Raw genomic sequence first — 27,823 nt, forward strand, 5'->3', positions numbered from 1 at the left:
CCCTCTGCAAGGGTATAAAAATGCGAACAGGCAATTATTTTACGTATTATTTAAAATAATATAGACAGTTTTGGCCAAAAAATTTTTTTTAAATTTACGAAACACATGCCCATGAATTCAGAAACTGGTCAAAACCGTTTGAATATTTCCCATATTGTCCCATTTAAAGTAACTTTCTTTAAATGGAAATTTTACCAAAATAAACCCCTTTGGCATATAAATATTTCATTGTGATTTCGAAAGTATAGCTTCCGTTAGTATAGATACGTTTCATAATCATATTTTTTTGATTGCATTTTATGTGTCGATCAACCAGCCCACTCCTTTAAACGAAGTGTCTTGATTTTAAATTTTGGACATTCGACTTGAATCCCATGTGTACCTGGCGCCTTCTTGTTGATGTTGCAGTTCTGTCCATGGCCATCGGCGTGCTTTCGCCTGAAGTGCGAGGAGTTCATCCCGTACTGATGCGGGTGGTGGTGCTGCGGGTTGTGGTGATGCTGGTATTGTTGGTACTGGGCGTAATGGGAGTTGCGGCACCGCTGCGACGGATAGTCTGATCCCACAGACTGGTGTGAGTTTTGCGGCCGCAAAACGTTGCTGTTGACACCGACACTGCCATTGCCATTGCTGGTGCCGTTGTTGTTGGCATTGCCAGTTGGAGTTGCACTACCGTTCTGTTGACTGCCTGCGTCACTATTATCGGGCAACAGCTCTTTCTGCAAGAAAGAGGCGATTGTCAACTGCTTCGGCTGCGGATAGTAGTATTGATAGTAATTCTGCTGTTGGTGTGAGTGGTATCCGGAATTGCGTCTATGTTCGAACGATAGCGGTCGTTGCTGCTGTTGCTGATGATCCGCAGATCGTGCCACTGGTGCTGGAATTACCTGCTTCTAAAAATGAACAGTTTTTTAGTTCGATTTATTGCTCTTGCTTAATTATATTATTTTTTTGTTTATAATGTTTATGACACAGAAAAGCCAGGATCACTTCCAGTACCCACATATTCAAGTCCATTATTGCGCGGACCTGTCTGTTTTTGCGAAGCCCCTTAACTGAATAAAAAAAATGAATATTCTAAAGTACTTTTGAAAATACGCGATCGGACTAAACGTTTAGCATCGACTCTACAGGAAGGGGGCCTTTTTTTAGTAGGTAACGAAATGCATAGATGGTAACTACACATTTAATCTCGGGTTTAAGGGGTTATATACAGTCAGGATTTTCAAAAAATCGATTTTTTTTTTTTGCATTTTCTTAAAGAATATATATTTCTCTGTTGTGAAAAAAATTTTTATGAAGATTCGAGAAATATTTCCCAAGTTACAGACAAAACTAGAAAAAATTTTTAACTCAATGTAAACTGTTTGTGAAACTTTAAAATCGTTTTTCTCAAAACTATGTTTCTCAAATCGGTGAACACGATTTCTCGAAAACCACTGAACCGATTTAGCTCTAATTTTCACACAAAATTAATAACTACTTTTTGCTGTCTTTAATCGAAGATCTTTTAAATAAAATTAAAATTATAATTTAAATCAACATTTGAAGTCGATTTTTTTTTCCATAAAAATGAACTTTTTTTTTTGGAAGCTGCCATTTTGTCAAAGAGTGATATTTTTTTAATTCCTTCGATTAAGGACTACATTTTTTAATATACTAAAAGCATCTTTTTGAATTTTTGATTTCCGATGATTCTGCAAATAGTTATTATGTTCACCGCGAGACACTTTTTTTTCGAAGACCATTGGGAGATAAGCTGCAGAGGCCAAAGGAAATAATATTTTTACAGATATAATATATTTTTTTTAAACTTTAAAATATGTAAAATTATATAGAAAAAATTCAACTTTAATACATAAATATTTCCTTGAAAAAAAAAATACCCAAAAACTGCATTTTTTTGACCGCCTGACTGTATATAACCCCTTAAGGCAAGCACATATAGAATATAGAAAAAAAAATTATTTTTGTGGCTCTACGTGGATCATCCAGTTTAAAAGATAAAGGTCAGTTTCACGCCGAGCTTCAAATAGTAAAAACGTGCAACTAGCTTACGCTCCAAACAACACCTTATCAGCCTAATAGACGACCCGTTCCACAACTACTTCGTGCCCAATTATTGTTAAAAAAGTAGTAGATTTCGCCTGCAATGGAGAAGTCATAACTTGCAAGAAAACCAGATCTGGTCTCCTTGTCAAAACAAATAACCACATTTAGGCAGAGAAACTCCTTAAAATAAACTCACCTCCACTCTACAAATAATAGTCCCATCCCAATAAACTTCACCATTTACCACATAAATAACTCGAACAACCCTTATGGCGGAGTAGCTCTCCTACTCCACAACTCCTTACAACAACAACAAACCCAAATCCGCAATATAAGCTTTGACTCAATCGCCGTAACAGTACATTCTAAACTCAAATTAACTATAATTTGTAGTTATATACCTCCTAACAAACCATTCACTCTACAAGAATTACAAGACACTTACAATTGCATCAACACTCCTATCCTAATAACAGGCGATTTTAACAGCTGGCACAAAAGTTGGGGATCACAATATAATAACCCACGAGGAAACTTATTATTCAATTTTATAAACCAATCCCTTCTAACCACTCTTAATAATGGCTCCCCCACCCACTTCACCACACACCACACCTTTACACATATTGACCTCTCTCTAGCTTCCCCTGAACTATACTTACACTCTAAATGGACAATTTGAAAACCAACTCTCAGGTAGTGACCACTTCCGAATTACAATCCAACTCTTTGAAAATATATCAACTGACTCCTTCGTCATTAAACCTAAATTCAACACTGATAAAGCCAACCGGCCCCTCTATCAAAAATTTAGTTTCCGAACAATTTTCCGACGACAGACCACACAGCCAACAAATAAACCAAGAAACTGCCCACCTTTGTGCCATTATAAGACACAGTGCTCATTTATCCATACCACAATATCACCCAAACAAGTCCCCTGGTGGGAAACCGATCTACAAAAACTTGGCAAAACATGTGTCGCAATATTAATACAGCCAATATAATAGCTTACAAAAAGGCCAACGCAATACTCAAACGAGAAATAAAACAAAAAAACGCAAAGCCCGTTTTCAAATTTACCTCAGACATAAATCCACAAACTCCAATTCCTACAATGTGGAAAAAAATCAATCGATTCTGTGGGCTCAAAACTAACACCCAAATCCATTGTCTAATTAACCCTAATAACACATCCGATACCCATACAAACAAATATGACATCTCGAAAGCCCTATGTGAATTCTGGTCGAATGCATCACTTAATAATAACTTCCATCCTACAATTCTACAATTCTTAAATCTGGTAGATTTTTTTTTCATTGGGTAATTGATGCGGTCCCTACCTGGTGTTTTGCCTTTAAGTTGGTTTATGGCACTTTTCAGTTCAATAATAGAAATTTCGCATTCTAAGGGTTGGGTTAGAACGGATGTATTATGGGAGAAAAAATGATCAAATATATAATAAATTTCCTAACTAACCGAAAAATCTGCGTTCAAACTCAAAATATACAATCCCAACCCTTACCACTGGAAAATGGAATCCCACAAGGATCACCATTATCTGTAATCCTTTTTGCAATTGCCTATAACAAGATCAATAGAATCATAGGTCTACACAAATCGTTCAAGTTTACAGCATACGCTGATGACTATACAATTATAAAAATACATAATGGAAGAGATTCCTCAATAAACATAATCCCACTGCTCACAGACATTCAAGAATGGTGCAATTACTCTGGAGCCAGTCTTTCTATTCCGAAGTCTAAATATCTACACTTTGTCGCAAGAAGAAATGAAACTTCAAAGTAACTAGCAGTACCAGTTTAAAAAACGAAAAATCATTTAAAATACTAGGTTTAACTATAACCAATAATTATAAATGGGACGCACACATAGATCAGTTAGTAATGCAAATTTCTAAAGGACTAAACATTATAAAATGTCTCTCTAGCACAAGTTTCAACTGCAACATTAAAACCATTGTTTATGTAATCAACTCAGTCATCATTATGGGTTATTTCTATACGGAAAGGCACCCAAATCAAAACTTAATAAAAAAAAAAAACATATACCACTCTGCTATTAGAATAGCCCTTGGGGCATTTCGCTCCTCACCAATAAACAACCTGCTATACGAAGCTAACATAAGCACTATAGAACAGAGAACAAGCATGCCATATTAAAAAACTTTAAAATGATTTCCACCTCCAAGAAAACCCCTCTAGAACAGATTATTAAAAAAATCTCAAAAACAAAACGAATCCCAAAATTGTCATCGACAATAAAAGATACGATTGACCAATGCAACGAAATACAACTATTCCCTATCCCTATCCCTATAACAATTAGAAAAGAAACCACGCCATCGTGGTCCTATAACCTTACTAAAATAAACAAATCCTTACATACTTCAACAAAACCAAACACACCACCATTAGTATACAAGCAAAAGTTCCAGAAATAAAAGATACCCTCAAACAGCACACATTCTCATACACGGACGGTTCCAAGTCCGTCAGTGGAGTTACCTACAGCGTAACCTCTACACATCACATCATAACACAGCAAATCCTGCCACCTTACTCATCAATTTTCACTGCTGAAATAGCAGCCATTCTCCACGCATGTAAATATGCCGAAAAACAAGTAGGAAAATTCGCTATATGCACCGACTCTCTCTCAGCTCTTACAGCACTAGAAACCCCAAATGATTCTAACTACTATATATAAGAAATTAGAAAAATTATCTATAGATACAAATATAAATTCGTCCTAATATGGGTCCCAGGCCACTCCGGCATTATGGGCAACGAGCTTGCAGACCAAGCTGCTAAACAAGCACTCACACTGCCATTAATATCAGAAAATAACTACAACGTACCAAATACCCTTAAATATATCAGCAATCACATAAAAGCCCAAAATGACCTTCTATGGAACAACATATCTGCACACTACAAAAACACATCAATACAAAAAAATATTACACTTTTAAAACCAACTATATCTCGAATAGATACCATTAAATTTATGAGACTCCGAATAGGACACACGAAACTGACACATAGCCACATTTTGATAAAACTCCTCCACCCATATGCCAACAATGTAACATTAACCTTACCCTATCACACATATTCCTAAAATGCCCTACCTACATTAAACACAGACGTAAATGTCTCCAAAAAAGTTTAGAAGAAATAGTAGATCCCATCAATATAACCACAACTATCCAATTCCTAAAATCCACAAACCTTTACAACAACATTTAAGCTTTACTTTACTGCACATAACTATAATAAATTCCCACATATATGTACATATATAAACTTGATAGCATACATGTAAATAACCATTTAAGTTAAAAAAAAAACCACTATCGCCAGAAATATCATATATACTATCCATCTATCCATCATTGTTACATAACACATGTTACATATCATAAAATAGAATTTAAGCCATTGTAGCTATTGCTTAACACATAGCGAAAATTGCCCGCACTTTATATTTGTTGGCAATTTCTTTATAACTATAATAATAATAACAAGAAAGGAAAGCTAACTTCGGGCGGAGCCGAAGTTTATATACCCTTGCAGTTGGGTCGCAGTCCGCTAGGTGGCGCCACGCATCTTATATTATTAGATATATAGCGGATCGCATATAGTCGGCCGATACTTATGAAATTTGGCAAATCAGATTATTTTGTCCAAAATAGAATCTTTACCAAGTCCCATCTTTCTAACTTAAAAAACAACAAAGTTACGCCAATTCCGATCGTTCTATGACAGCTATAGGATATAGTCGGCCGATCCTTATGAAATTTTGTACACATTTTGGTGGATATTTTGGTCAAATATAACATGTGTGGAAAGTCTCAACCCTCTAACTTAAAAAACTCCAAAGTTATAGCATTTCTGATCAATCAGTTATATGGCAACTATAGGATATAGTCGACCGATCCCGTTCCGACATATGTACTACCTGCAAGGAAAAGAAGGATGTGTGGAAAGTTTCAACTCGATAGCTTTAAAACTGAGAGACTAGTTTGCGTAGAAACCGACAGACAGACGGACAGACGGACATGCTTATATCGACTCAGGAGGTGATCCTGATCAAGAATATATATACTTTATATATACTCTATTATACTTTATTATACTTATATATACTCGCTTGACTGCAAGACTCTATCTTTCCCCAAACGATGTGAAACCCTTGTAAACATTTAAAAAGTGTACACACAATACTCTGACTGAATAAAGTCCATAAGCGGACTAGCTTACATCTTTCATTTGATTTTCTGCTGGCTGCGAGAAGTTCGACTTCCAGAAGTTTAGTGGCTGTTGCTGCGCAGAACGCTGCTTCGTCGCCTCCTGAGGAAGTTGCTCCTGCACCTTGCCCCGGAGCCCCAAGGCCGCCAGCTCCTCTGCTTCCGTCGGGGGCTCCTTGGGTTGGCTCGATTTCGAAGCTGAGTAACTTCCGGTGGACGGATTCTGATCCTCAGGGGATGATTTCGGTGTTGCCGCCAATTCTCCGGCGGAATCGCAGTTTAGGAAGTTCGGACAACTGCGGTAATAGGCAGAAGATGATTCTGCTGATGTGGGGAGCGAGTTGCGCTTCTTGTTGTTATTACTGCAGCTGGTGTTGCAGTTGTTGTTCATTTTGTTGCTGTTGCTGTTGCTGCTGCCGTTGAGCCATTTTGCTGGCTTACTTGGCATCTTGTTGCTGTTGCTGTCGGTGAGTTTGGAATCAGAAATTTGTTGCTCAATTATATTTTGATTCTTCATAAGCATATTGTTGTTATTGTTGTTGTTACTGTTCAGCTGGTGTTGCTGTCGCTGATAATATGAAGATTGTTGCTGCTGTTGGCTACTGTTGTTGTTGCTACTATTGTTGTTGCTGTTGTCAAAGTGTTTTTTTCGTGCCATCGAACTGCTGTTGTTGTTGTAATGGTTCGATTGATGTTGCTTGTTGACATCGCCGTTGTTGGTGCTGCTGCCGCTGCTGTTGTTGTTGTTGCTGCTGCTGTTGTTGTTGCTGTTGTGATAATTTGTCACCTGGCGTAGTAAATTGCCGGTCTTGCTGTTGTATTTGGCGAACTTGAGTTGGCACTGCCCCGTCTTGGGGATTGGCGATCCGGCGGAGAGCCGCTGCCGGAACTCACGCTGCTGCTGCGTTTGCTTCAGCTGCTGGTGTTGCTGCTGCTGCTGCACGGACGCAGATGCTGCCGTGCTGCTGTCGACGACAACGTCTGCTGCAAAGATCTTCATTTCGCTGGTCACAGGCGTTTCATGCATAGCCAATAAATAGGCACAGAAATTGGAAGGAAGCTGTTCGCTTCGCAGATCAAGCTTTCGTTGCAAAAATAATGCTCGACACGACTTAGAATTAAATGTAATTAAGGCTAAAATTAGATTTTTTTCAATGGCTTTTTCGTGATTTTGAAACAATATATAATTTTTTTTTTTATTTTTATTTGCGCATATTTTTAAATTTTTTTTTATTTTTTGCAAATACCTTAATTTTTTCTTAATTTTTTTTTCTTTTAATTTATTTTTTTCTTGTTTTTAGTTTTTTTGCTTTTATTTTAGATTATTTTGTATAGTAGCACTAACCATACAACATATAGACTTCTCATTTCATACAACGAAAATGGACGCAAAAATTTCTTGCGACAGGCCCCCGGAGGCCCCAGAGAGAATCTTACTCTCATTCTTACGCTCATAATCTCATTTAACTTTTTTGGTTGTTCAGTCGCAGAGAGGCGCATCATCAAGAAGGTTCTTCTGCGGTTTAACCGATCTTTATATGTATGCGTGCTCACACATTCACACACACGGTTTCATGTGTGCGTTGGATTTCGTTTTGAAACCAGCTAAAATTTTTGATTTTTGTAACTTTACAGGCATGCTACCCTAAGAAAATTGGGATATACATTATACGCTAATGATGAAAAAAATATGTTTTATATATTAATATTTCAACCTATATTTTATATTTGTTATGGAATACGATTAAGTGGTAGCTGTAAAATGTTTTTCATATGTATATATATGCATATGTCAACGAATGCATTAAAATTTATATATTAAGGTAGAAACAGGGTATATTTCAGTCGATTCCTTTTAAGTTGTTGTAGTTCTGCCAGCGGATGGTGTTCCATACCCTTCTGATAGATGATTTTTGTGGAGTGAGAATAAACAAAAACAGCTGATTTTTTGTTTCCGTGGGCATCAGTAGGGTATGCAAGAACCATCCGTTTAAAAATAACAACAGTAACAACAGTAAATACCTAATTTCGTAAATATATATGTGAAGCATTTTACTGCTGCCATCTAATCGTATTCCTAAATATGTATAAAAAGTATGATATATAAAAATATATAATATAAAATATAATAAAATTTTTTCACAGGTATATAATAATGATAACTCCCATTTTCTTAGGGTAGCATGCCTGTAAAGTTACAAAAATCAAAAATTTTAGCTGGTTTCAAAACGAAATCCAACGCACACATGAAACCGTGTGTGTGAATGTGTGAGCACGCATACATATAAAGATCGGTTAAACCGCAGAAGAACCTTCTTGATGATGCGCCTCTCTGCGACTGAACAACCAAAAAAGTTAAATGAGATTATGAGCGTAAGAATGAGAGTAAGATTCTCTCTGGGGCCTCCGGGGGCCTGTCGCAAGAAATTTTTGCGTCCATTTTCGTTGTATGAAATGAGAAGTCTATATGTTGTATGGTTAGTGATAGTAGTTAAGAGTTTAGTTCATTTTATTCGAGGTGAACGCCTTTTCACATTCGGTACTGGAATCTTTTGACGGAAGGCAGTGTAAAGTACCGTTTCTCCTTCTATTTACTTCAACAAGAGTGACACATATACACATTAAGTCGAACACTTGCGGTCTCCTTTTCTTTCTGTCTTTCCTTCGCTGTGTGCGAAAAGGACGGCGTGCCCAAATACCGTTACTTGCAGGGAGAACCGAAACTGCAGCCCAAAATCGGGAAAAATAATTAAAGCTGCCCCGCCATCTGAGAAAATCAGAATCAATACCACATTTTAGGTTTCGAATAACGACTGGAAACTTACCAGCCAAATAATTACGAAGAGGCGCAGAATTTCGCACGGGCCCGATCTAATCGGTTACTATGTTTGAGCGCTTTGCGGAAGAAGCCGCCTTTTTAAATTTCAATACACACTTTCAACATCACTTCAAACATTCATAAAAAAAATAAAACTGCGCTCTGAACGAGGTCAAAAAGTGCGCGGGTATTGCTCGAAACTGAAGAAAAACTACAGCACTGGTTCGAAAAGGGTATGGCAGTGTTGGGTAATGTGACATGAGGATCAGCTGTCCAGCCACAGGAGCTTCTTCACTGGTTCCAGAACTTTTGATGTTGAAGTTCAAAAAGGAATTTCGAAATGACTATATCTTCGAATACATTTTTGAAGGCCTCCTAGGACTTCTAGTATTAGTAAAGCAGTACTACAATATCCGATCTTAGTGATTTAGTAAACCTACTGTTCAGTCTTGAAACCCAAAACCAAAGTTTCCGCAATTAAAGTGATGTTTAAATACCTTAAAGGGAAACAAGTTCCATCATAGCAACAATGGTAAAACAGTTTTATTTTCAGTTAAAACAAAGCCCTATTTAAACTGATACTATACAGTCCAAATTGAGCTGATATTAGAACCGATTGAAGAGTGACTTCCAAAAGAGACGAGCTGGCAGCATAGAGTCTCGTCCAACGCAGCTTTTGTGTGTCAATCTAAAGAGGAAGAATTATAGTTATTAAACTTTAAATAAATATATTCTTTGAATCTAAATCTAAGAGGCACGACTTTCTAAAAAATATGTAATATTTTATTAAGCCAAGCGTACAAGGATATTTGTTTTAAACACAAAAACAGCTCTAGATAGCCATGAATTTCAATAAAAAACTCCTATTTTATTGACGAAAGTATTGCTATCAGGGCTTTTTCTCAAATCCAAAAAAAGAAAAATTCTATGTTCTGATTTTAATAAGAACCAAAAAATATTCCATAAAAAATGTTTGGGGATAAATTATAGAAGCTCCAAAATACATTTTTGAAATTACAAATTTCAACATTGAACCATGCGAACAGGGTTAACTGCATTAACAACAATACATTAAGAATGTTAACCATTAAATACTTAACTTACAAGAAATAAAAATCCAAAAACACTACTAAAGTTTCTTCAAAAACTATAAATTTAAACTAGGATTGCAATGTGTTTTGCAAAATCATTGCATTCATAATTTTAGAAGACGTAATTTTATTACAAAACTTACTGGAAGTTGGCGCGCCGCAAACGCTCCAGATACCCTTCTGTGGAAACAGCGGAGAGGAAGATCTTTCGCACCAGACGCGGTACCTGATCATGCAGCTGCCGTGCCAAGTTCAGATGGGAGTTCGCAGCACTAGCCACCTCAAAGATACACTCCTCCGCACCCTTGTCTCCACTCTCGCTGCGGATTATTCGCTCCTGACTGACGCCGTGCCGAAGAAGTACCTCTAGCGGCACACAGACAACTTGCTTTCGACCGGCGAGCGGAACGGCCCGCAACATGGTGGCGATACCCTGCGCCTTGCCCAAATGGGAGGCGGCATGGTCCACCTGCACGTCGCGCACTTCGCTCACTTCGACCAGCAAGTGCAGCAGCGAGGAGAAGGCTTGGTCGGCATACTCCTCCAGTTCCTTTAGCGACTCGAAGGCCTTGTTGACAGGGCGTTCTCGGGCAGTGACCAGACGGCGCAGGTACATCTTGTTTAGCTTTCGGGTGCCAACTGTGTGCTTCAGCTCACGCAATACGGGCTGGTCCTTAACGTAGGAGCCATGGGAGTCCTCTTCAAAGCACTTGTCAATGGAGTCGTACCAGAACTTCAAGCGCAATTTCCCTATTTGCGGTTCAATGCTCTGAAAAAATAGTAGTTATTTTATTAAAACCAGATAATAAGAAAATACATTGTTTCCAAATTTGTATTTTAAGAATCTGGGTAAGCAGACGCCACTAGCCATTGAATTATTTAATCTTTAATTTTGGGTCCTCGTGTGTTAATACATGTGCCGACTTACGTAAAGTCAAGAACCTGCTTAAACCAAAATAGTTATGTTGGATACCGCCATTTACTTACTTCGCCACTGACCGATCGGGAAATCTCTACGTTAAAGGCCCGAAGGGCGAAGGCTGCCCGTCGCAACTCACGGGGAAGCAGCAGGGTACTCAGATAATTTTCATAGTCGTATTTTCTGAAAGACACTTTATGAAATATGTAGCCGCAACTGGCCGTTTCTACTTACTGCACCAGGTTCATGCAGTGCTTTGCCCCGTATCCATTGCTTTCTGCGGCGTCGACAAGTTGCTCTTGCGTTTTGGTCTGTTGCTGGCTGCCCGCATGTCTGGCGATATATTTTTCGGAACCGGCATTGAGTAACAATTGCTTATTCCAACTTCGTACCAGGCGCCGCATCTGTTTTTCTTTCAGCTGATTCGGTTATTTTGGTGTGACCAATTTCCAGGTTATTTCATGCCAGAGTGGCCAAAGATCATCGAAATTTTACTGGTTTAATTTAAAATTTAACGAAATTTAAATTTGAAGCGAAAATAAATAGTTAATAAAACTATTATACGAATAAAAATGTTATATTGATTAATATAATGAAAAATTAATGGTTCATGTGTTTTCAGTCAACGGGTTCTGATAACTAAAAATTAGGGGGTACATAAAATTCGACAATTTCAATAAAATATTAAGAATATTAAACAGTAGAATTAAACCTTTAAAAAAAAAAAAATATACCATAAAAACCTCTATAAAAAATAAAACGGGATAGCATTTATCGAGTACGCAATTCGATACAATTTTGAAAAGATAAATAAAGATAAAATTTCAATTCATCACAAAATATATAGAAATTTCCATTTTTAAAACATAAAATTTGTTAATTTTTTTATTTTATTGTTTTTCATAGTAAAGTAAAGTAATTTGACTATCAGATAAAAGGCATGTTTCTGAAATTAAGGTATCATATGTTTTTAGGAATTTTTAAATACAGGCTCATCACGTAGCACCTATTAGGTACGGCGGCCAGTCAAAAGGAAAGATGGACTTTAGCCAGGAAATAATGTGCTTTCGAGCTGAATTTTGTTCGTTTGCTTGGCATGGATCAATTTTAAGATCCGCAACAACCGCCTGCACTGCAAGTCTGAGTTGGTTGAATTCGTCCGATTCTCCGGTTTGGTCTTAATCCTCCATAACCACCGCCGCCTCCACCATTACCGCCTCCGCCACCACCACCGCCGCCGCCGCCTCCACCCCAACTGCTACTACTCCAGCCGCTTCTTCCACGAGAATCGCCGCTATTGTCGTCGCTATTGAAAGGAGCCAGGAACGATTGGAACCTGTTAATAACACAAAAGCATTAGAGAATTGTTCAGTAACCCTGACTACCTTGATTAATTACAACTGCTTAATGGCGAACCAGATGCCCACAAATATGGCTAAAATCCGCCTCATATCCCAAGGGCGCTTGTCCCAGAGACGACCATCTGCAAAATAAAATAGAATCCATGAGTGCCCTGCCTATTTTCCCCATTTGAAGGAGACGCTCTCTTACTGTGATCGATGTACACCATTCTGCCGTAAATAAATCTCTAAACACTTCCGGGATTGGTAATTTTCTAATCTTGCTGAATTTCTGACTGTTTGTATACAAAACTTGACGTGGTTTATTAGAGATGAACAAACTATGGCTACTTGGTATTTTTCATTGTCTGCTTAAGAAAATACTGTGGATCTGCAGTATTAATAATTTTCAGTAATTATAAATGATTTCAGAGCTAAATTAAAAAGATCCGTGGTCAGTCGAAAAAAATGTTTTTTTTCGGGCTAACCAAAACCCGTTGTAAATTAGCATTACTGAATTAAATAAAAGTCTTACCAATGACTACTGAAGAAACCTGAAGCTTTAAAACTGAAAAATATATACATACATACGTACATAGCTTCCTAAATTTTACGATAAGAAACCCAAAAAATACATATTTTTTCTAAGAATTATAAGTAAGATTTACCAGCAGAAAATCTTTGTTTTTAGAGCTTGTATCCCAACTTTTCCTTTCAGACAAACAGGACATTTCAAAAGTTTTAACATAATTTTATTTTTATAAACTTTAAACATTTATAGGCTATTGCAAAGGTACATTTAAATTCATGCTAATATTGTACAAAACCAATAAAAAAAGTAAATATCCGATATAAAAATTTGAGATTTAACCACGCAAGGTGGTTAAAAGGTAAACGACCTAGCAACTGCAACCCAGAAATCAAGGATCCATTGTTCGGCAGTACTCCGCTCAGGTTAGAGTTTAGGAACACTGCGTCATAAACGCCACAGGGACGAAATGGAACGCGATGTCCGGGTCAATAGTGATGCAGTTTAACAAGATCGTCTTTGGATTGGCGCGACATCCGCCCAATAAGTGGGACTGGACATCGCTACTATCCTCACCCGCCCGCAGCAGGTGCATTGCAGGTCATTGTCTGAATTCGTCCTATTCGCCGGTTTGGTCTTAGTCCTCCGTTGCCTCCGGCGTATCCACCTCCGCCACCTCCACCTCCACCTCCGCCTCCGCCTCCACCACCACCCCACCTGTCCCAATTATTTCTGCGTTGAGAATTGGAGTTGTCGTTGCTATTGAAAGGGGCAAGGAAGCTTGCAAACCTAAGAACAAATTGCGTATATTATTATCCGCTGACATGTAGATTAGCTTCGCTTTCCTAACTCACAATTGCTTGATAGCGAACCATATCCCAAAAAACAATTCAACTACTCGTCTCCAATCCCAGGGTCGTTTCTCCCACACGCGGCCATCTGTTAAAAAAAACCACATGCGATGCAATAATTATGAGGAATATCTGTTTAAAATAAAACACCACTCACTATGGTCGATGTACACCATTATGCTGCCTCATAATCCGCCCAGAATTGGTGGTCTTCTGCAACTTCTTATGATATTTAAACAATTTGTATACAAAGTCTGACGTGCTTTAGAGATGGCAAAGAGTGTCGGACATATCGATATCCATCAAGCCCATGACAAAAGTGCGCAAAAACAGTGGTAGCCATGTTGAGTCAAATTGAAACATTCTTTGAATTTATATACAGAACATACAGAGCCCTAGAACTTTGTTTTTTAAAGCATTTTCATATTAATTTCAATCAAATCTTGCAGCATTAGGGGAGTTCAAAAATGTTCTATTTAAACGATAAACTATTTTAACAAATATTACAAACTATCGATATATTAACAGTGGCAATCATACCATCTCTAGTGACCGCACATCGCAACGTTTTGGGAATTGGCGTTTGTTGTTATAAAAATTGGTGTTAGCGAAGCGTGTCCACCAATATTTTCGTTACAGCAACGCGGCTAACGGTATTGGTATTAAGTATAAATGGACTCCAGTAAACAGTGAGGCCAATCAACAAAAACAGGTGAGTGCAGGTGGACACTGGACGGCGAGCTTGCTTGGAACTAACCTGCTTGGAACCCGTTAACGCAGCATTGATACTAACTCCGGTCCCCTTCCGCCCAACCCCCTCCGGATCCGGACTGAACATCGTCTCAACAATTCCGGGCAGTGCATTTTTCTAAAAATAGAGGAACGTGTCCAATGTCGATGTAGCTCATCATCCCACTCAATCACAGTGGTCTCCCACACACACCTTAGGACTGGGACTACGTCACACGTACTTCTACCAGCGCCTTCCAACAAACGCTCCCCTGCTTCCCCGAACGTGTGATGTGTTTGGCGGCCTCCTATTTCTAAATGGTTCATTATCTCCATTTGGAGGACTGTCGTTGCTCCACTTCCTTTTCCCCCCAACTTGCGTGCCTGGGACTATTTCTGATTCTGGGCTTGTGTGCGTACGCGGGTTTATGTGGAGCTGGTTTCGCTTTTTGAGACATTTCAGCACTAAATTGGCTGCTCTGCTCTTCGACCTTTGCCGTCGAGATGGTGCCGGCAGTTAACTCGAATTGGCTCCTCACATTGCTCTCCAAAAATAAAACACCAGCATGATCGCCTGTTACAGCTTCCAAATGTTTTAAGGCGTTCCCAACGTTTCCAAGCAGACTATACATATGTATAGTAATCATATTTATGATCAGGACGATTCATTTGCAATCTGCTTGGGTTTAGGCAGTTTCTATGTAATTATATAATCATGTAAAGGGATTCAGAGAAGATTACAAACATCTTATAACTACCTCCAGAAACAATAATATCGAAAGTAAAACTCATAATGAATTAGTTTATGCCACAAAGTGCTCCGATAGGAAATAATGAGTTCATCTATATAGTATGCTATAAAACAGCTTAATTATAGAAGCCCGAAGATTCTGTGGTCGGAAATTCATGTACATATTTTGAATTTATATTCCTGCATATATTCCTTTTATTTTATTTCTTTGGAAAATGGTGTTGTTGGCCACACATCTTCTGACTTCTAAAACTTAAAAAAATGTTTTTTTTAAGAACATTTACATTTGTTTTGATATTGACAGTTCAGCCTGTTAGTTCAGTCTGCTTATTTATATTTTATTCTAATCCTCAAAATATAAATAGTAATTTGAAGAATGCTTCATTCTAAATAAATTACAGTAATAGTGTTTGCGGAGTTTCAAAATTTACTTTTCAAACTATTTTTTGAAGTATGAATCCATTCTCATGATAAAAACATTTTTCTAAAGAAGAGAATCGTTATAAACATTTAAATAAAACAAGAAAGGAAAGCTAACTTCGGGCGGAGCCGAAGTTTATATACCCTTACTTAACTGCAAAGTCGCAGTCCGCTAGGTGGCGCCACGCATATTATATTATTAGATATATAGCGGATCGTATATAGTTGGCCGATCCCTTTCAAATTTGGCATATCGAATTATTTAACCCAAAGAGGGTTCATCTATATAAAAAACAAAGAAGTTTTGGCATTTCCGATTAATCAGTTATATGGCAGCTATGGGATTTAGACGGCCGATACCGGCCGTTCCGACTTATATACTGCCAAAGGAAAGAAGGGTGTGTGCAAAGTTTCAACTCGATAGCTTTAAAACTGAGAGACTAGTTTGTGTAGAAACGGACATGCTCATATCGACTCAGGAGGTGATCCTGATCAAGAATATATATACTTTATAGGGTCGGAAAATAATAATACCCTCTGCAAGGGTATAAAAATTAAAATAAGTATACAAGTTTATTTTTGTTCATAAAAGTGCTTAAAACAGGAAGGGTTTGGAGCTTTATTTTCAAAAAAATTTTTTGATAAAAATGAATTTTTAAACACTGCTACACTGTGCCAAAACTATAGATTTTTTAATAATTTCTAAAGAGGCAAAATTTGTATTCCGAGATTTATTCATGAGGTCATATTAAAAGGTGTGTGTACAGTGTAAGTTTAGTTAGTTTATTTTATGAAATTAGGAAGTTATTTTCATCAAGTTTAAAAACAAATTGGGAGCTATTCGAAAAAACATATGTGTCTCATATGACCAGTTTTTGATAAATAGTGTAAATAAATACAAATCTCGATAGTAATGGTTCTACGAATGGCCAACAAGAATTAGATTTGTTGAGAGAGGATTTCAAGGGAAGCCTATACTATAATTATATTTTTGAGATGCCTATAGCTAACATTATATGATATATAATATGAATAGTTTTTTAATGGAGCTACAAAAACAGTAGTCGTATAGTCACAAGATGGTCGCTTGAAGTTGAAAAAATTTGGACAGAATCTAATCAGTTGGATGGTGTTAGTACTAATCCCCTAACAGAAAATGAAAAGTTTTTAATTTTCAACTTAAAACAATCCCTTGTAAACTTGTAACACTGTGCCCGCGTCACATCTCGCTGCACTCCTTTTTGGGTAATCAGTTTATTCTGCGAGTAGCTGCCGGCGATGTCTGAGTAGCTGAGTTTGGTTAGCTGGCTGGTTGGCGGGCCGGCGGGTCTGGCCGAATGGGTGACTGGAAAGGCTCGCACCGAATTTATGCGTTCTGGTTCTATTATTCTCTCCGTACTTTGTTTTCAGTAGACGGCGACCAGCGCGAGCGCGAGCGCACGCATTTCTTCTCGGCGGCTCAGCGTTTATATTTCCCCTCTGACATCATTCGCGTTAGATCAGATCGGCCAGAGTGTGTCGGTCGGTGTGTATGTGTTCTGTTTGCCTGGGTTTACTTTTTCTGTTTGTTTGTATTTGTTTTGTGTTTGCGATCCGATCCGATCCGATCCGACAGTCGAAATCAAGAGGTGACTCCGAGTCAGCCGCACTCTCTCCGCTGCCGCCAGTCGTTGAACGTAATGCTTCGGAACCGGCGCCCGAAACTCCCGAAAGTGTCGAATGAGCCGCAACCGCGATCGCAAGGATTCGCCAACGAGAGTCGCAGAAGGGATCAGCTAGCTCCCAGGATCCCCGAGTGATTCCTGGCAGGCGTCGCTCCGACGTCCACCACCTAGCTCCTCCTGCTCCCGCTCCCGCTCTGCCCCCCACTATGTACTCGGCGGGTAAATAATCTAACTTAACTCTATTTAACAAATTCCACCAATCGCACCCCTTCTCATTCCCCCTGTTATGCAAATTTTGTTCTTTTTCATGCATATTTAATTTAGTGAACTTGTTTCGTTTCTGTTCTGTTCTGTATCCAAGAGCACCTGTTTTATCTTTGGTTTGAGTTTCGAATTAGTTTCTCTTTTTTTGGTTTGTGTGCCATCCGCTCCACTCCATGCCACTGGGCACTGGCACTGGGCACCGGAAGCGGACCATCAGCTGCAGCTAACTGGCCGCTTAGTGCGTACGTTCATTCATCATTGCTTCCATTTGTGGTGCAGATAGTAGACCTACCAGCATATCGGACCATTATGCAATTGACCGCATTTGAATAACCCGAAACAGTGGCCATGGGCACAGCTGGCCCGGCCTTTACCACGAAGATGGGCCAACGAGCCATCAAATACAATCATCCCCACTATCACCGGGGCTCTATTATCGGCGTTTATAAGCTTATCGGTAATGAATTCAAGAGGGTATTACTCGCCACCCGCGGCCACTTGGCTCCTGGGTCTCTCATTTGAATTCCCCAAACGAGTGCCATGGAGCAGTTCGCCGCAGTTCCTCGTATCTAAATTACACGTCGAGTGTTAGCGAATTAGACGAGAGGTGGGTGAAAAATATTCAGAACTACAACTGCAAGCTGGATTAGAAATTATGGACTGTTAGAAAGCCAAGCACTATTATTGGTTGTGTACTTTTGGAGTTAAAAGTGGAAAGCTTTGTTAAAGCGTAAAGAGCTACACCGGAAGCTTAAGCACACAACTGACCTTAGTTTTAATTGCACCACCATTATCAGTTTTAACATCCAAGTGTAGTAAGTGTGACTGGCACATCGTGTAGCAATTAACATTTCTCACCACCGCCCCATCGCTTCTCCACTCATGCCACCTCATCAAACTGATCTCAAACTGATCCGCTGCCACTCCAGCCGACTAATCCCTCCATGCCCTCTGTTGCAGTCCGCACGTACGACTACGAGTATCCCGAATCGGAGATGGACGAACGGGAGAGCCTATACTTTGACACGATTTCGCTGGCGGACTCCGAGGCGGCCGCCGCGCACCGCAAGTCGATGTCGCAATCGAGGAACACCATCTACCACTCTGCGGTCGACCTGGCCGAAAACGAGGGACGAAACAGTCTGCGGTTGGGCGCTGCCGAGCACGCGGCTCTGGCGTGGCAGCCCGGATACCGCCAGTCAACGGCGCTGGAACATCTGAGAGAAACGGGAGGCGGCGGCGACCACACGGACGCAGCTATAACCGCCCAGATCCTGGCCCTGCAAAACGGACGCGGCCACCTGCCCACCGGAATCGGTGTCGGTGGCGGACCCGGCAGAAACGCCGCTGGCGGCGCTGACGCAGGATGTGGTGACGATGAGGTCTCTAGACGTCTTTTAAGAAATAGTAGCACCATTTCTAATAAAGATAAGAAATTGCCAATTACATACTCCCAGTGGAAATCGAGGGTAAACAACAAAAGTAACATTACAATTCGATTCAAAACTCAAATCAAGTTCAAATTGCATTCCACGATGACTACTTCGCACCTAGAAACCGAAACTGCTTTCGCTCTGCTTCCGCTCCTCTTATCCTTCGTACTCGCACCTCGAACATCCTCATTATTGCGCGGCAGTTGCTGTTCCATCCTGCCTCACCTGTCACCTATCTACCACTGGTTCACCAGCACACCACATCACAGATCCCATCTTCACCATCGTCAGTCCTCATTTGTAAACTCCATTTCACGCTTGTGGGCAGTGATCTCTTTGTGTTTTTCAAAATGCAGTAAATACTTTGGGTTGAGGATTAAATTGCACAGGCTTCTCAAGTAAATATTTGAGGAAAAACAGGCCTCTTGTGATTTCTCTGCCCAACTAAACATCACATTTTACGGAAAGTCTGAAAACTTCAAATATTTACATCAGCTGAAAGAGTTTTAACACCTTCTCAGTCATCAGACTTCTGGAATATTATAAACATTTAAACAATTAAACCAAGCTTCAATTCCTGATACCGAAAGACTTCTAGAAATATTTGCCTCTAGGGTTTCATTTAGGATTAAAAAAAACAAAGACTATTTCAATAGAAAAGGCAGGCTGTACAAGAGAAGAGCATGAATGTACAACTTTAAAACACTTTTACTCGAAATGATTTAACTGAATTGGCTAAAAATGTATCACAGCTTGATACCAAACCTCTGGTCTCAAAAATAAGTAATCTTTTCTGGGGTATTGATAAGAAAAGAAGCTTTAAATTCCTTGTTAATCTTTGTTAAATGATGTAGGTTTTTGATTGTAATATTTTATATTTAGACCTCATGAAGGAGATGAGAAGATCACTGCCCCCACTGATGCACCATTCCATCCGCATCATATTGTAGCTTTACCTTTAATCAAGTGCAATGTGATCGAGTTCTTGCCGCCTTTTTACCGCTCGCCTTTCTTTGTTTGTTTGTTTACATTTCTCCGAATCCTATAGTTTGCTTGCCGGATTGAGTATGAACACTGTTTGCGAATTTTGTATACCCTCATCTAACTCTAACCATAAGTCGGGCGGCCGGGGCAGGCCCGGGGCTGGAGCCTATCGCCGCTAACGTATATAAAGTGTATGTGTCATGTGTCCCGGCGGCCGTCGAGAGCAGACGACGCCAAGCACCAGCACCATTTCATTTGTGTTTCTCTGCCAAGACGCGTCGGTTGTTTGCTCGCCGCTTCCAGTTTTCGGGTTCACACCATGCTGAGCTGCGGCTTCCTGTCCTTCCTGCGCTCCAGAGCAGAGCAGGAGGAGTCCGATATGGTGAAGGGGGTGTCGAGGCTGGGATCAAACCAAACCATTGGCCAGCGACCTTGTACCTTGGGTGTAAAGATGTGGCACGCCATCAGCCCCCAAGGGCGCAGGGAAGCGAAGCACGCGCACCCACACGCTTTGTTTTTGTTAAGATAAGCAAATGTATTTTTAAGACACTGCGATGTGATTCGTGATTCATCCGCTCTGATGCTAATGCTCTCTCCCGCCTTCTCTTTGCATCTGCGGATCTCTTTGTGGACTGGACTCTTTTTTTTCGCTGTTCGGACGTTTAGACGTATCGCCGCTTTGACGATGGCAACCGCAGCGTGGACTTCGTGCTGGCCTACAATGGCGAGGTCCAGTTGGAGGAGCATCGGCGCAAGCGCGAAATCTTTGAGGCGAACTTGCGGCGGGAGGGCTTACAGCTGGAGCACAACAAGGTGCAGCGCGTCCACTTCATCAAGATTCATGCGCCGGCGGAGGTGCTCTACCGCTATGCCGAGATACTCAAGATCAAGGTGCCGCTGAAACCCATTCCAGGCCAGGAGCAAATCTTCGCCGAGTCCGCGCACGAGTTCAAGTCCTGCTTCACGCGGATGTGTCGCAGTCTGTTCAGTTCCGTGCAGCTGAACACGGCACTCTTCCCGGAGCGCGAAGGCCGCATTCACCTCGAGTTTAGCCGCAACTACCTGGACCTGTACGACAAGGAGCACCCAAACTTCTTCGACGCCAGCACCCGCTACTCCATTATCAACTTTATTCTGCAGCGCCAGCACTTCGTCGAGGGCGAGGAGACGGCCGACAACCTGGGCGTCGAGAAGCTCGTCCAGGACGGGGTCTACTCCTGCGCCTACACTCTGCACGACGTGAGTACGCTAGTGTCCCCTCATTTCTCGCTTGTAATGAATCCCACTTATTTCGCAGAAAGACGACCGCGATCGCCTGCTCAAGGAATGGGCCAACGTCAGCAAGTGGAAGAAGTAAGAAAATACATTGTTTATGCAACGCAAGCAGAGCGGATTCTGGGAAACTGTATTTGGACACTCTTTAAACAGAATATTTACAAGGGTGGCTTTTTTTTTTATCAGTATCAGTCAGTATCAGTATCTTCACTATCGTAGTGACTTGCAAAGTCTGTCCCTTAGCTAAGTATATGTAGATAAGTATACATAGATATTTTAACAATTTAAGAAGAAGTTCTTTGTTGAGATACTCTGTTCTCTGTTGAGAAATGACTATTTGCAATGCAATTAAGTATAAGTAATTTTATGCAATTACTTATACTTACTTATAGTATATATTCTTGATCAGGATCACCTCCTGAGTCGATATAAGCCTGATTATTTTTTACGGAAAATAGTCTCCAGTTTTAAAGTTATCGAGTTGAAACTTTGCACACTCCCTTTTGTTGCAGGCAGTCTAAATAAGGTGGAACGCAGAGCTCTAAAAACATTTTGACTCTTTCAAAGTGTTCTAAAATAATTATGTTCTTGGCTCAATTTTTTATTTTAATAGCTCTTTAAAAAAAAAGCCACTGGCAGTCAATTGTTGTTTGTTTTCCGACATTGCTACTTCGACTGCAGCTTTTTAAACACTATTGCCAAGTAAAGAAATTTTCTAAGGGAACATTTTTTATTTTCAGTCTTTGTTGACAGATTAGAAAGACACTTTTAAATACTCGCTCTCTAACAACTGTCTTTTAATGAATACTTTGATTCACAAGCGACTGACAAAAATGTCATTATTTGGTTATTATTTCGCTAGAGGTATGTACTTAACTGTGACTTAAAATGAGTTTCCAAGCGGGATTGCTATTTGTACATATACGGGGTATGTGGGCGGGGTGGAAAGCAATTCAAGTTCTTCTGCAAATTCTGCCAAGTAGGGATTTAAATATTCGGTTTCTTGAAAAGCATAGAATATTGTAATTTAAATGAAAAGTTTCATTTGGTACCTATAAAATGCTATACATTATTTATACACACTCTGTCACAAAGAACACTTTACTCAAAGAGTGGTCTCTGACCAAAATCGAATAGAAACAGAATATTGTTATGCCCTGATCGGAACAGTGTTTGAGCAAAATCACTGCCAAATAGACATCTCCTGTAAAGAATCGGATGGCAGTTGTAGTTGAGCTCTGAATATGAATGTGGATCTTGGCTAGTTGTCGAAATACTCAGCCCAATTCGCAACCCATATTGAGATTTTTTGCACGTCTGTAAATAAGAATTATTAAGATTTTAAGAAACACCTCCACTCGCAGCCTCCAACCACTGGACCAAATCAAAGACTACTTCGGAGCCAAGGTAGCGCTGTACTTTGCATGGCTGGGATTCTACACACAGATGCTGATACCCATCAGTGTGCTGGGAATACTCTGCTTCTTCTACGGATTCCTCACGTGGAGCAACGATCCAATTAGCCGGGACATCTGCGACGACAACGGAACCATCATGTGTCCACAATGCGACCGAAGCTGTGATTACTGGAGGCTTAACGAGACCTGCACGTCTTCCAAGTTCAACTATCTGATCGACAACAACATGACAGTAGTGTTCGCCCTGGCGATGTCCATTTGGGCCGTGGCCTATCTGGAGTTCTGGAAGCGCTACTCGGCGGGTCTAGTCCACCGCTGGGGCCTCACCGGATTCAACCACCATGTCGAGCATCCGCGACCCCAGTACCTGGCCAAGATATCGCGGTCCAAGAAGCTGTCCGGCAAGTCAGAGCTGCAGGACGAGAATGGCAAACGGCCGATCCTGGACCCCGACGTGCCCTTTTGGAGCATCAAGTTCCTGCCGAACTTCACCAGCTACAGCATAATGATACTGTTTGTAAGTTCAGGCCAGAATGCTGCCGATTTCGGGTGGTAATTGTTCGCTCCTTTCACAGATTTGCATATCGGTCATCGCTATCGCTGGCATCATCATCTACAGGATGGCGCAGCGCGCCTCGCATAGCATCCTGGGAAGCGAAAACTCCATGACGTTCAAGGTGATGATCCTGCCCATGACTGCGGGAATAATCGACCTTATCGTCATCTCCATGCTGGACCTGGTTTACTCCAGCCTCGCCGTCAAGCTGACTAACTATGAGTACTGCCGCACGCAGACGGAGTACGACGAGAGCCTGACCATCAAGAACTACGTGTTCCAGTTTGTGAACTACTACTCCTCGCTCTTTTACATCGCGTTCCTCAAGGGCAAGTTTGTCGGCTATCCGGCAAAGTACAATCGCGTCCTCGGCTTTCGTCAGGAGGAGTGCAACCCGGGCGGCTGCCTCATGGAGCTCTGCATGCAACTGGTCATCATTATGGCAGGCAAACAAGCTGTGAACGCTATCGTGGAGATGCTCATCCCTTATCTGATGCGCACCTTCAAGGAGCTGAGCTATCGCCACGGCTGGCACAAGAACAACAAGGACCAGCGACTGGTGCCCTACAATCAGTTCACCGAAGACTATAACCTCCTGCCCGCCGAAAATAACTCTCTCTATGCGGAATATTTGGAAATGGGTAGGTTTCCTTTTCAAATTTCTAAGACTTTAATCAACAAAAATTTGAAAGAGAAAGAGGGTCCGTGCCGGGTACATGTAACTCGAGAACCTTACCTAAGGCTAACCTAGAAGGAGAACCTAACCTAAGGCTACAACCTTAAATATAACCTTTATGTTTATATTCTATTAGAGAGGCTATTAGATGTAGATGGTATGATAATTTTGGTGAAAAGAGAGCTATTCAGAGAAGGAGGCGTCTCCGACCTTACCAAGTACCTGAGTCGACATCAGTTGAAATGCTTTAGACTCTTTGCACGAAATATATAAAATATATTCATAGTCATTCTGATAGAAGTTTGGATTATTTCCCAGAATTCACAATACACCAATTTGGTCTGATCCAATATACATAATAGACTTCTGCATGAATGTATCCAAAACGGTACATAAATTACTTATTCTAAAAGTGAGTGGACTTTTTTTCTGTATAGTATATTTGGGTGTGAGTGAGTTGGGTAGTATTGTCAGTTTTGATTGACAGTGTTCTCACTCATTCCATAGTTGTTCAGCTATTGATGAGTACAGAATAATTACTGTACAGTGAGTAAATCTTCATGATTTTTTAAAAGGTGCAAGGAGGTTCACCATTCCGCTAATATTAATTAAATATATGTCCTTAGTTCTAGAGATTCCTATCCAATTTAATTCTTTAAGTTGGAAATTAGCTTCTTAAAGTGCTTGTTTTGCTCCAATTTTGTCCTGATTTTGTACAATATTTAACAAGCTAGCTGCAGCGATTAACCAGATCCATCAATTCTGGTACCTTAAAAACATCGCAAAAAAATTCAAGAGTATTACTCACTCTCGAAAAGTACAAAACTGTTCACACTCGAAGTGAGTACAGTGAAAATGTTGTGCTTTCTTATTGTGACATATAGAGTATACTGTATAGTAAAGAATGAGTGCAGTATTTTTAAGAACACTACACTACTGTACAGATCTGTTATGCTAAAAATTTAAAAACCACCATTTAAAAAGGGAATATAAGCATGGGCTCCGCTTAAAGTTAGTTTTTATACCCTTGCAGAGGGTATTATAATTTTGGTCAAAAGTGTGCAACGCAGTGAAGGAGACATCTCCGACCCTGTAAATTATATATATTCTTGATCAGGATCACCTCCTGAGTCGATATGAGAATGTCCGTCTGTCCGTTTCTACGAAAACTAGTCTCTCAGTTTTAAAGCTATCGAGTTGAAACTTTGCACACATCCTTCTTTCCTTTGCAGACAGTATATAAGTCGGAACGGGATCGGTCGACTATATCCTATAGCTGCCATATAACTGATTGAGCGGAAATGCCATAACTTTGGTGTTTTTTAAGTTAGAGGGCTGGAACTTTCCACACAAAATATGTTATGTACAAAATTTCATAAGGATCGGCCGACTATATCCTATACCTGCCATATAACTGATTGATCGGAAATGCTATAACTTCGTTCAAGTTAGAAGGATGGGAGTTTCAATGGATTCCTCTTTTGGCAAAATAATTCGATATGCCAAATTTCATAAGGATCGGCCAACTATATACGATCAGCTATATATCTAATAATATAACTGCAAGGGTATATAAACTTCGGCTCCGCCCGAAGTTAGCTTTCCTTTCTTGTTTTTATTTAAGATTATTGAGTTTTAATTTCGATTTAATTACTCGATTGTTTAATATCTTACAATTGATCGTTTTTTTAAGTGCCGTATATATATTTAGGGTTTCTTTTATATATCTTGTTTTTTCTTGTTTTGTGATGAGAAAGTGTAAGGTTTTGGCTTTGAATTTAGAGAGGGAGTGAGTAAGTCGTACTTTGGCAAAGATGTTTTCTAATCTAAACTAAGTCTACTAAAATAACATATATTATACCAAACATGTTTTTGTTTTTTCTCCTTCAGTTGTGCAGTTCGGGTTCATCACACTGTTCAGCTTGGCCTTTCCCTTGGCCCCGCTTCTGGCCCTGCTTAATAATGTGATCGAAGTCCGGCTGGACGCCATAAAGATGCTCCGCTTCGTGCGACGTCCCGTTGGGATGCGGGCACGCGACATCGGAGTTTGGCACAGTATTATGACCGTCGTCACTAGGATAGCCGTGGCCTCGAGTGTAAGTCCATAAAAGTCTAAGGCTATGTCGTCCCTACGTTCCCATCTCACATTTCTTCTGCTCTTCAGGCAATGATTATCGCATTTAGTACGAATCTGATACCAAAAATCGTGTACGCCGCGTCGATGGGCGATCCAGAGTTGAACAACTACCTGAACTTTACGCTGGCGGTGTTTAATACCAAGGACTTCCAGGTGGAGCCGCTTCTGGGGGGCAGTCAGTTTGTGAATGAAACCCAGTGCCGGTACACCGAGTTTCGGAATCCGCCATGGCACGAACAGCCCTACAAGCGCCCGATGATTTATTGGAAGATTTTGACTGGCCGGTTAGCCTTCATTGTAATTTACCAGGTAAACCAAATAATCAAACAAACAATCGATTAAGCTTTGACTAAACGTTTGCTTGCTTCCACAGAACATAATCAACATGCTTCAAGGAATCCTGCGTTGGGCGGTTCCCGACGTCTCTGGCCGCTTGCTGAAACGCATTACGCGCGAGAACTTCTTGCTGCGGGAGCACATAATCGACTACGAGAAGCAGCACGCCATGCAGCAGGCCCAGATGACGGTGAACGGCCTGCGTCAGAGGACAACGGACACCCAAGCCCCTGGATACGATGACGCCACCACTTTCGTATGAAGAGATGTGGCGGGTCATTCCTTGGTTTCTAGGCTAAAACCCGTAGATAGTTTGCGTAATTTGTACATACGAACACCAGTGATCCCCGCAGTGCAGTTGGGGACTCGTACTTAAGATGTTCTTTTGTACTATTCGCATTGGGAATGCTCAACGAATTTGGGACAGTCCCACCGAATTTGGGACTGTGCTCTCGAGTCAAGGAACTGCATTTTTATATATACCCACACGAATATTGTTTTGTATTGATATTTGATTTCCGGTTTGGAGCCAAGAGAACCCCGTAGTTGGCCAAGTCGCTTTAGCAGCACATGAGTATACTATAAGCATATGAATATGAATATAAATATAAATATATATTTCAATATTTTAAAATAATATTTACACGTCCAAAGTGCATTAACAACGAGACGAGGAAGCATATATGATTTGTGAAGGAAACCAACCGTAGCTGGTATCAATCTACATATGTATTTCTATGAAGCAAACCTACGATACATCATGAACAAAACGAATAATACCCACACCACAGATTGTGTTAACACTAATATTAAATACCATTCAATGTACCTAACAATGTTGCCCACAGCCGAATACCGAATACCCCCTCCCTACAATTCCTTTTTAATTGTTGATTATTGCCAAGCGAGAGCATTGCACTTAGCGCAATATTGTTGTTTTGATAAAAATATATCTACGACTAACAAACTATTAAGATATAGGCTAAGCCCAAGATTAATTTTTACGTTGTGTGCTGCCTGCCGCATATGAAATTAGAATAACGAATAAAGACGGATTCAAATGCAATATTATTCACTAAGTGTTTTAATTATTAGGTATTAGGATATACTTTTAATATACTTTCCTAGAATAAATTTGACTTTTGGTCAAAAGTGTGCAAAATGGATGAGACCCTTCCGACCCTATACTCACTATGTGGAGCATATATGTCGATATAAGCATGTCTTTCTGTTTCTACACAAACTAGTCTCTCTGTTTTACGCTATCAACTTTAAACTTTGCACACATCCTTCTTTCCTTT

The 27,823-nt window shown here is 40.2% G+C and overlaps 5 protein-coding genes across 15 annotated transcripts in view; 1 reads left to right on the top strand and 4 right to left on the bottom strand.

The window, feature by feature from the left end:
• Positions 1 to 9,401, bottom strand: part of LOC6504254 (poly(A) RNA polymerase gld-2 homolog B) — a 27,882-nt gene extending 18,481 nt beyond the window's left edge. For 6 of the 8 annotated variants that reach the window (XM_032452982.2, XR_006507697.1, XR_004310443.2 and 3 more), the window contains exons 1-4: positions 9,157 to 9,399; positions 8,908 to 9,098; positions 6,345 to 7,465; positions 383 to 893 (exon numbers count right to left, since the gene is read on the bottom strand). In XM_032452982.2, the coding sequence (XP_032308873.1) occupies positions 383 to 893; positions 6,345 to 7,465; positions 8,908 to 8,953 (1,678 nt within the window). In that variant the 5' untranslated portion in view covers positions 8,954 to 9,098; positions 9,157 to 9,399. Of the gene's footprint in view, positions 1 to 382; positions 894 to 6,344; positions 7,466 to 8,907; positions 9,099 to 9,156 lie in introns of all 8 variants that reach the window. The other 2 variants (XM_014903712.3, XM_032452984.2) reach the window with 2 other exon arrangements.
• Positions 9,402 to 9,667: 266 nt separating this feature from the next.
• LOC6504253 (NADH dehydrogenase (ubiquinone) complex I, assembly factor 6 homolog) lies at positions 9,668 to 11,617 on the bottom strand. 2 transcript variants are annotated; one of them, XM_001967336.4, is made up of 4 exons: positions 11,394 to 11,617; positions 11,228 to 11,342; positions 10,384 to 11,009; positions 9,668 to 9,837 (listed from the first exon to the last, which is right to left on the bottom strand). In XM_001967336.4, the coding sequence occupies exons 1-4, from the start codon at positions 11,561 to 11,563 to the stop codon at positions 9,756 to 9,758; spliced, it is 993 nt and encodes a 330-aa protein (XP_001967372.1). In that variant the 5' UTR covers positions 11,564 to 11,617; the 3' UTR covers positions 9,668 to 9,755. The 2 variants fall into 2 exon arrangements, with proteins under 2 accessions (XP_001967372.1, XP_044573228.1); XM_044717293.1 differs by having other exon boundaries at positions 11,228 to 11,352; positions 11,394 to 11,530.
• Positions 11,618 to 12,031: 414 nt separating this feature from the next.
• LOC6504252 (glycine-rich selenoprotein) lies at positions 12,032 to 12,863 on the bottom strand. Its single transcript, XM_001967337.4, has 3 exons — positions 12,711 to 12,863; positions 12,558 to 12,642; positions 12,032 to 12,495 (listed from the first exon to the last, which is right to left on the bottom strand). Exons 1-3 carry the CDS (start codon positions 12,727 to 12,729, stop codon positions 12,267 to 12,269), a joined length of 333 nt encoding a protein of 110 aa, XP_001967373.1. The 5' UTR covers positions 12,730 to 12,863; the 3' UTR covers positions 12,032 to 12,266.
• A 366-nt stretch (positions 12,864 to 13,229) lies between these two features.
• Positions 13,230 to 14,195, bottom strand: LOC6504251 (glycine-rich selenoprotein). The gene is made up of 3 exons (XM_001967338.4): positions 14,037 to 14,195; positions 13,883 to 13,967; positions 13,230 to 13,817 (listed from the first exon to the last, which is right to left on the bottom strand). The coding sequence occupies exons 1-3, from the start codon at positions 14,053 to 14,055 to the stop codon at positions 13,601 to 13,603; spliced, it is 321 nt and encodes a 106-aa protein (XP_001967374.1). The 5' UTR covers positions 14,056 to 14,195; the 3' UTR covers positions 13,230 to 13,600.
• A 190-nt stretch (positions 14,196 to 14,385) lies between these two features.
• On the top strand, positions 14,386 to 27,593 carry LOC6504266 (anoctamin-6). Of its 3 annotated transcripts, none has more exons than XM_014903749.3 (9): positions 14,386 to 14,591; positions 18,668 to 19,176; positions 20,791 to 21,363; positions 21,422 to 21,477; positions 22,764 to 23,334; positions 23,393 to 24,014; positions 25,940 to 26,145; positions 26,214 to 26,495; positions 26,560 to 27,593. In XM_014903749.3, the coding sequence occupies exons 2-9, from the start codon at positions 18,703 to 18,705 to the stop codon at positions 26,782 to 26,784; spliced, it is 3,009 nt and encodes a 1,002-aa protein (XP_014759235.1). In that variant the 5' UTR covers positions 14,386 to 14,591; positions 18,668 to 18,702; the 3' UTR covers positions 26,785 to 27,593. The 3 variants fall into 3 exon arrangements, with proteins under 3 accessions (XP_014759235.1, XP_032308826.1, XP_032308827.1); XM_032452935.1 differs by lacking the exon at positions 14,386 to 14,591 and adding an exon at positions 17,190 to 17,662; XM_032452936.1 differs by lacking the exon at positions 14,386 to 14,591 and adding an exon at positions 17,190 to 17,662 and having other exon boundaries at positions 18,668 to 19,089.
• The last annotated feature ends 230 nt before the right edge of the window (positions 27,594 to 27,823 follow it).

The sequence above is a fragment of the Drosophila ananassae genome, chromosome XR (assembly GCF_017639315.1).
Source record: "Drosophila ananassae strain 14024-0371.13 chromosome XR, ASM1763931v2, whole genome shotgun sequence".
In the NCBI taxonomy this organism is placed as follows: Eukaryota; Metazoa; Arthropoda; class Insecta; order Diptera; family Drosophilidae; genus Drosophila; species Drosophila ananassae.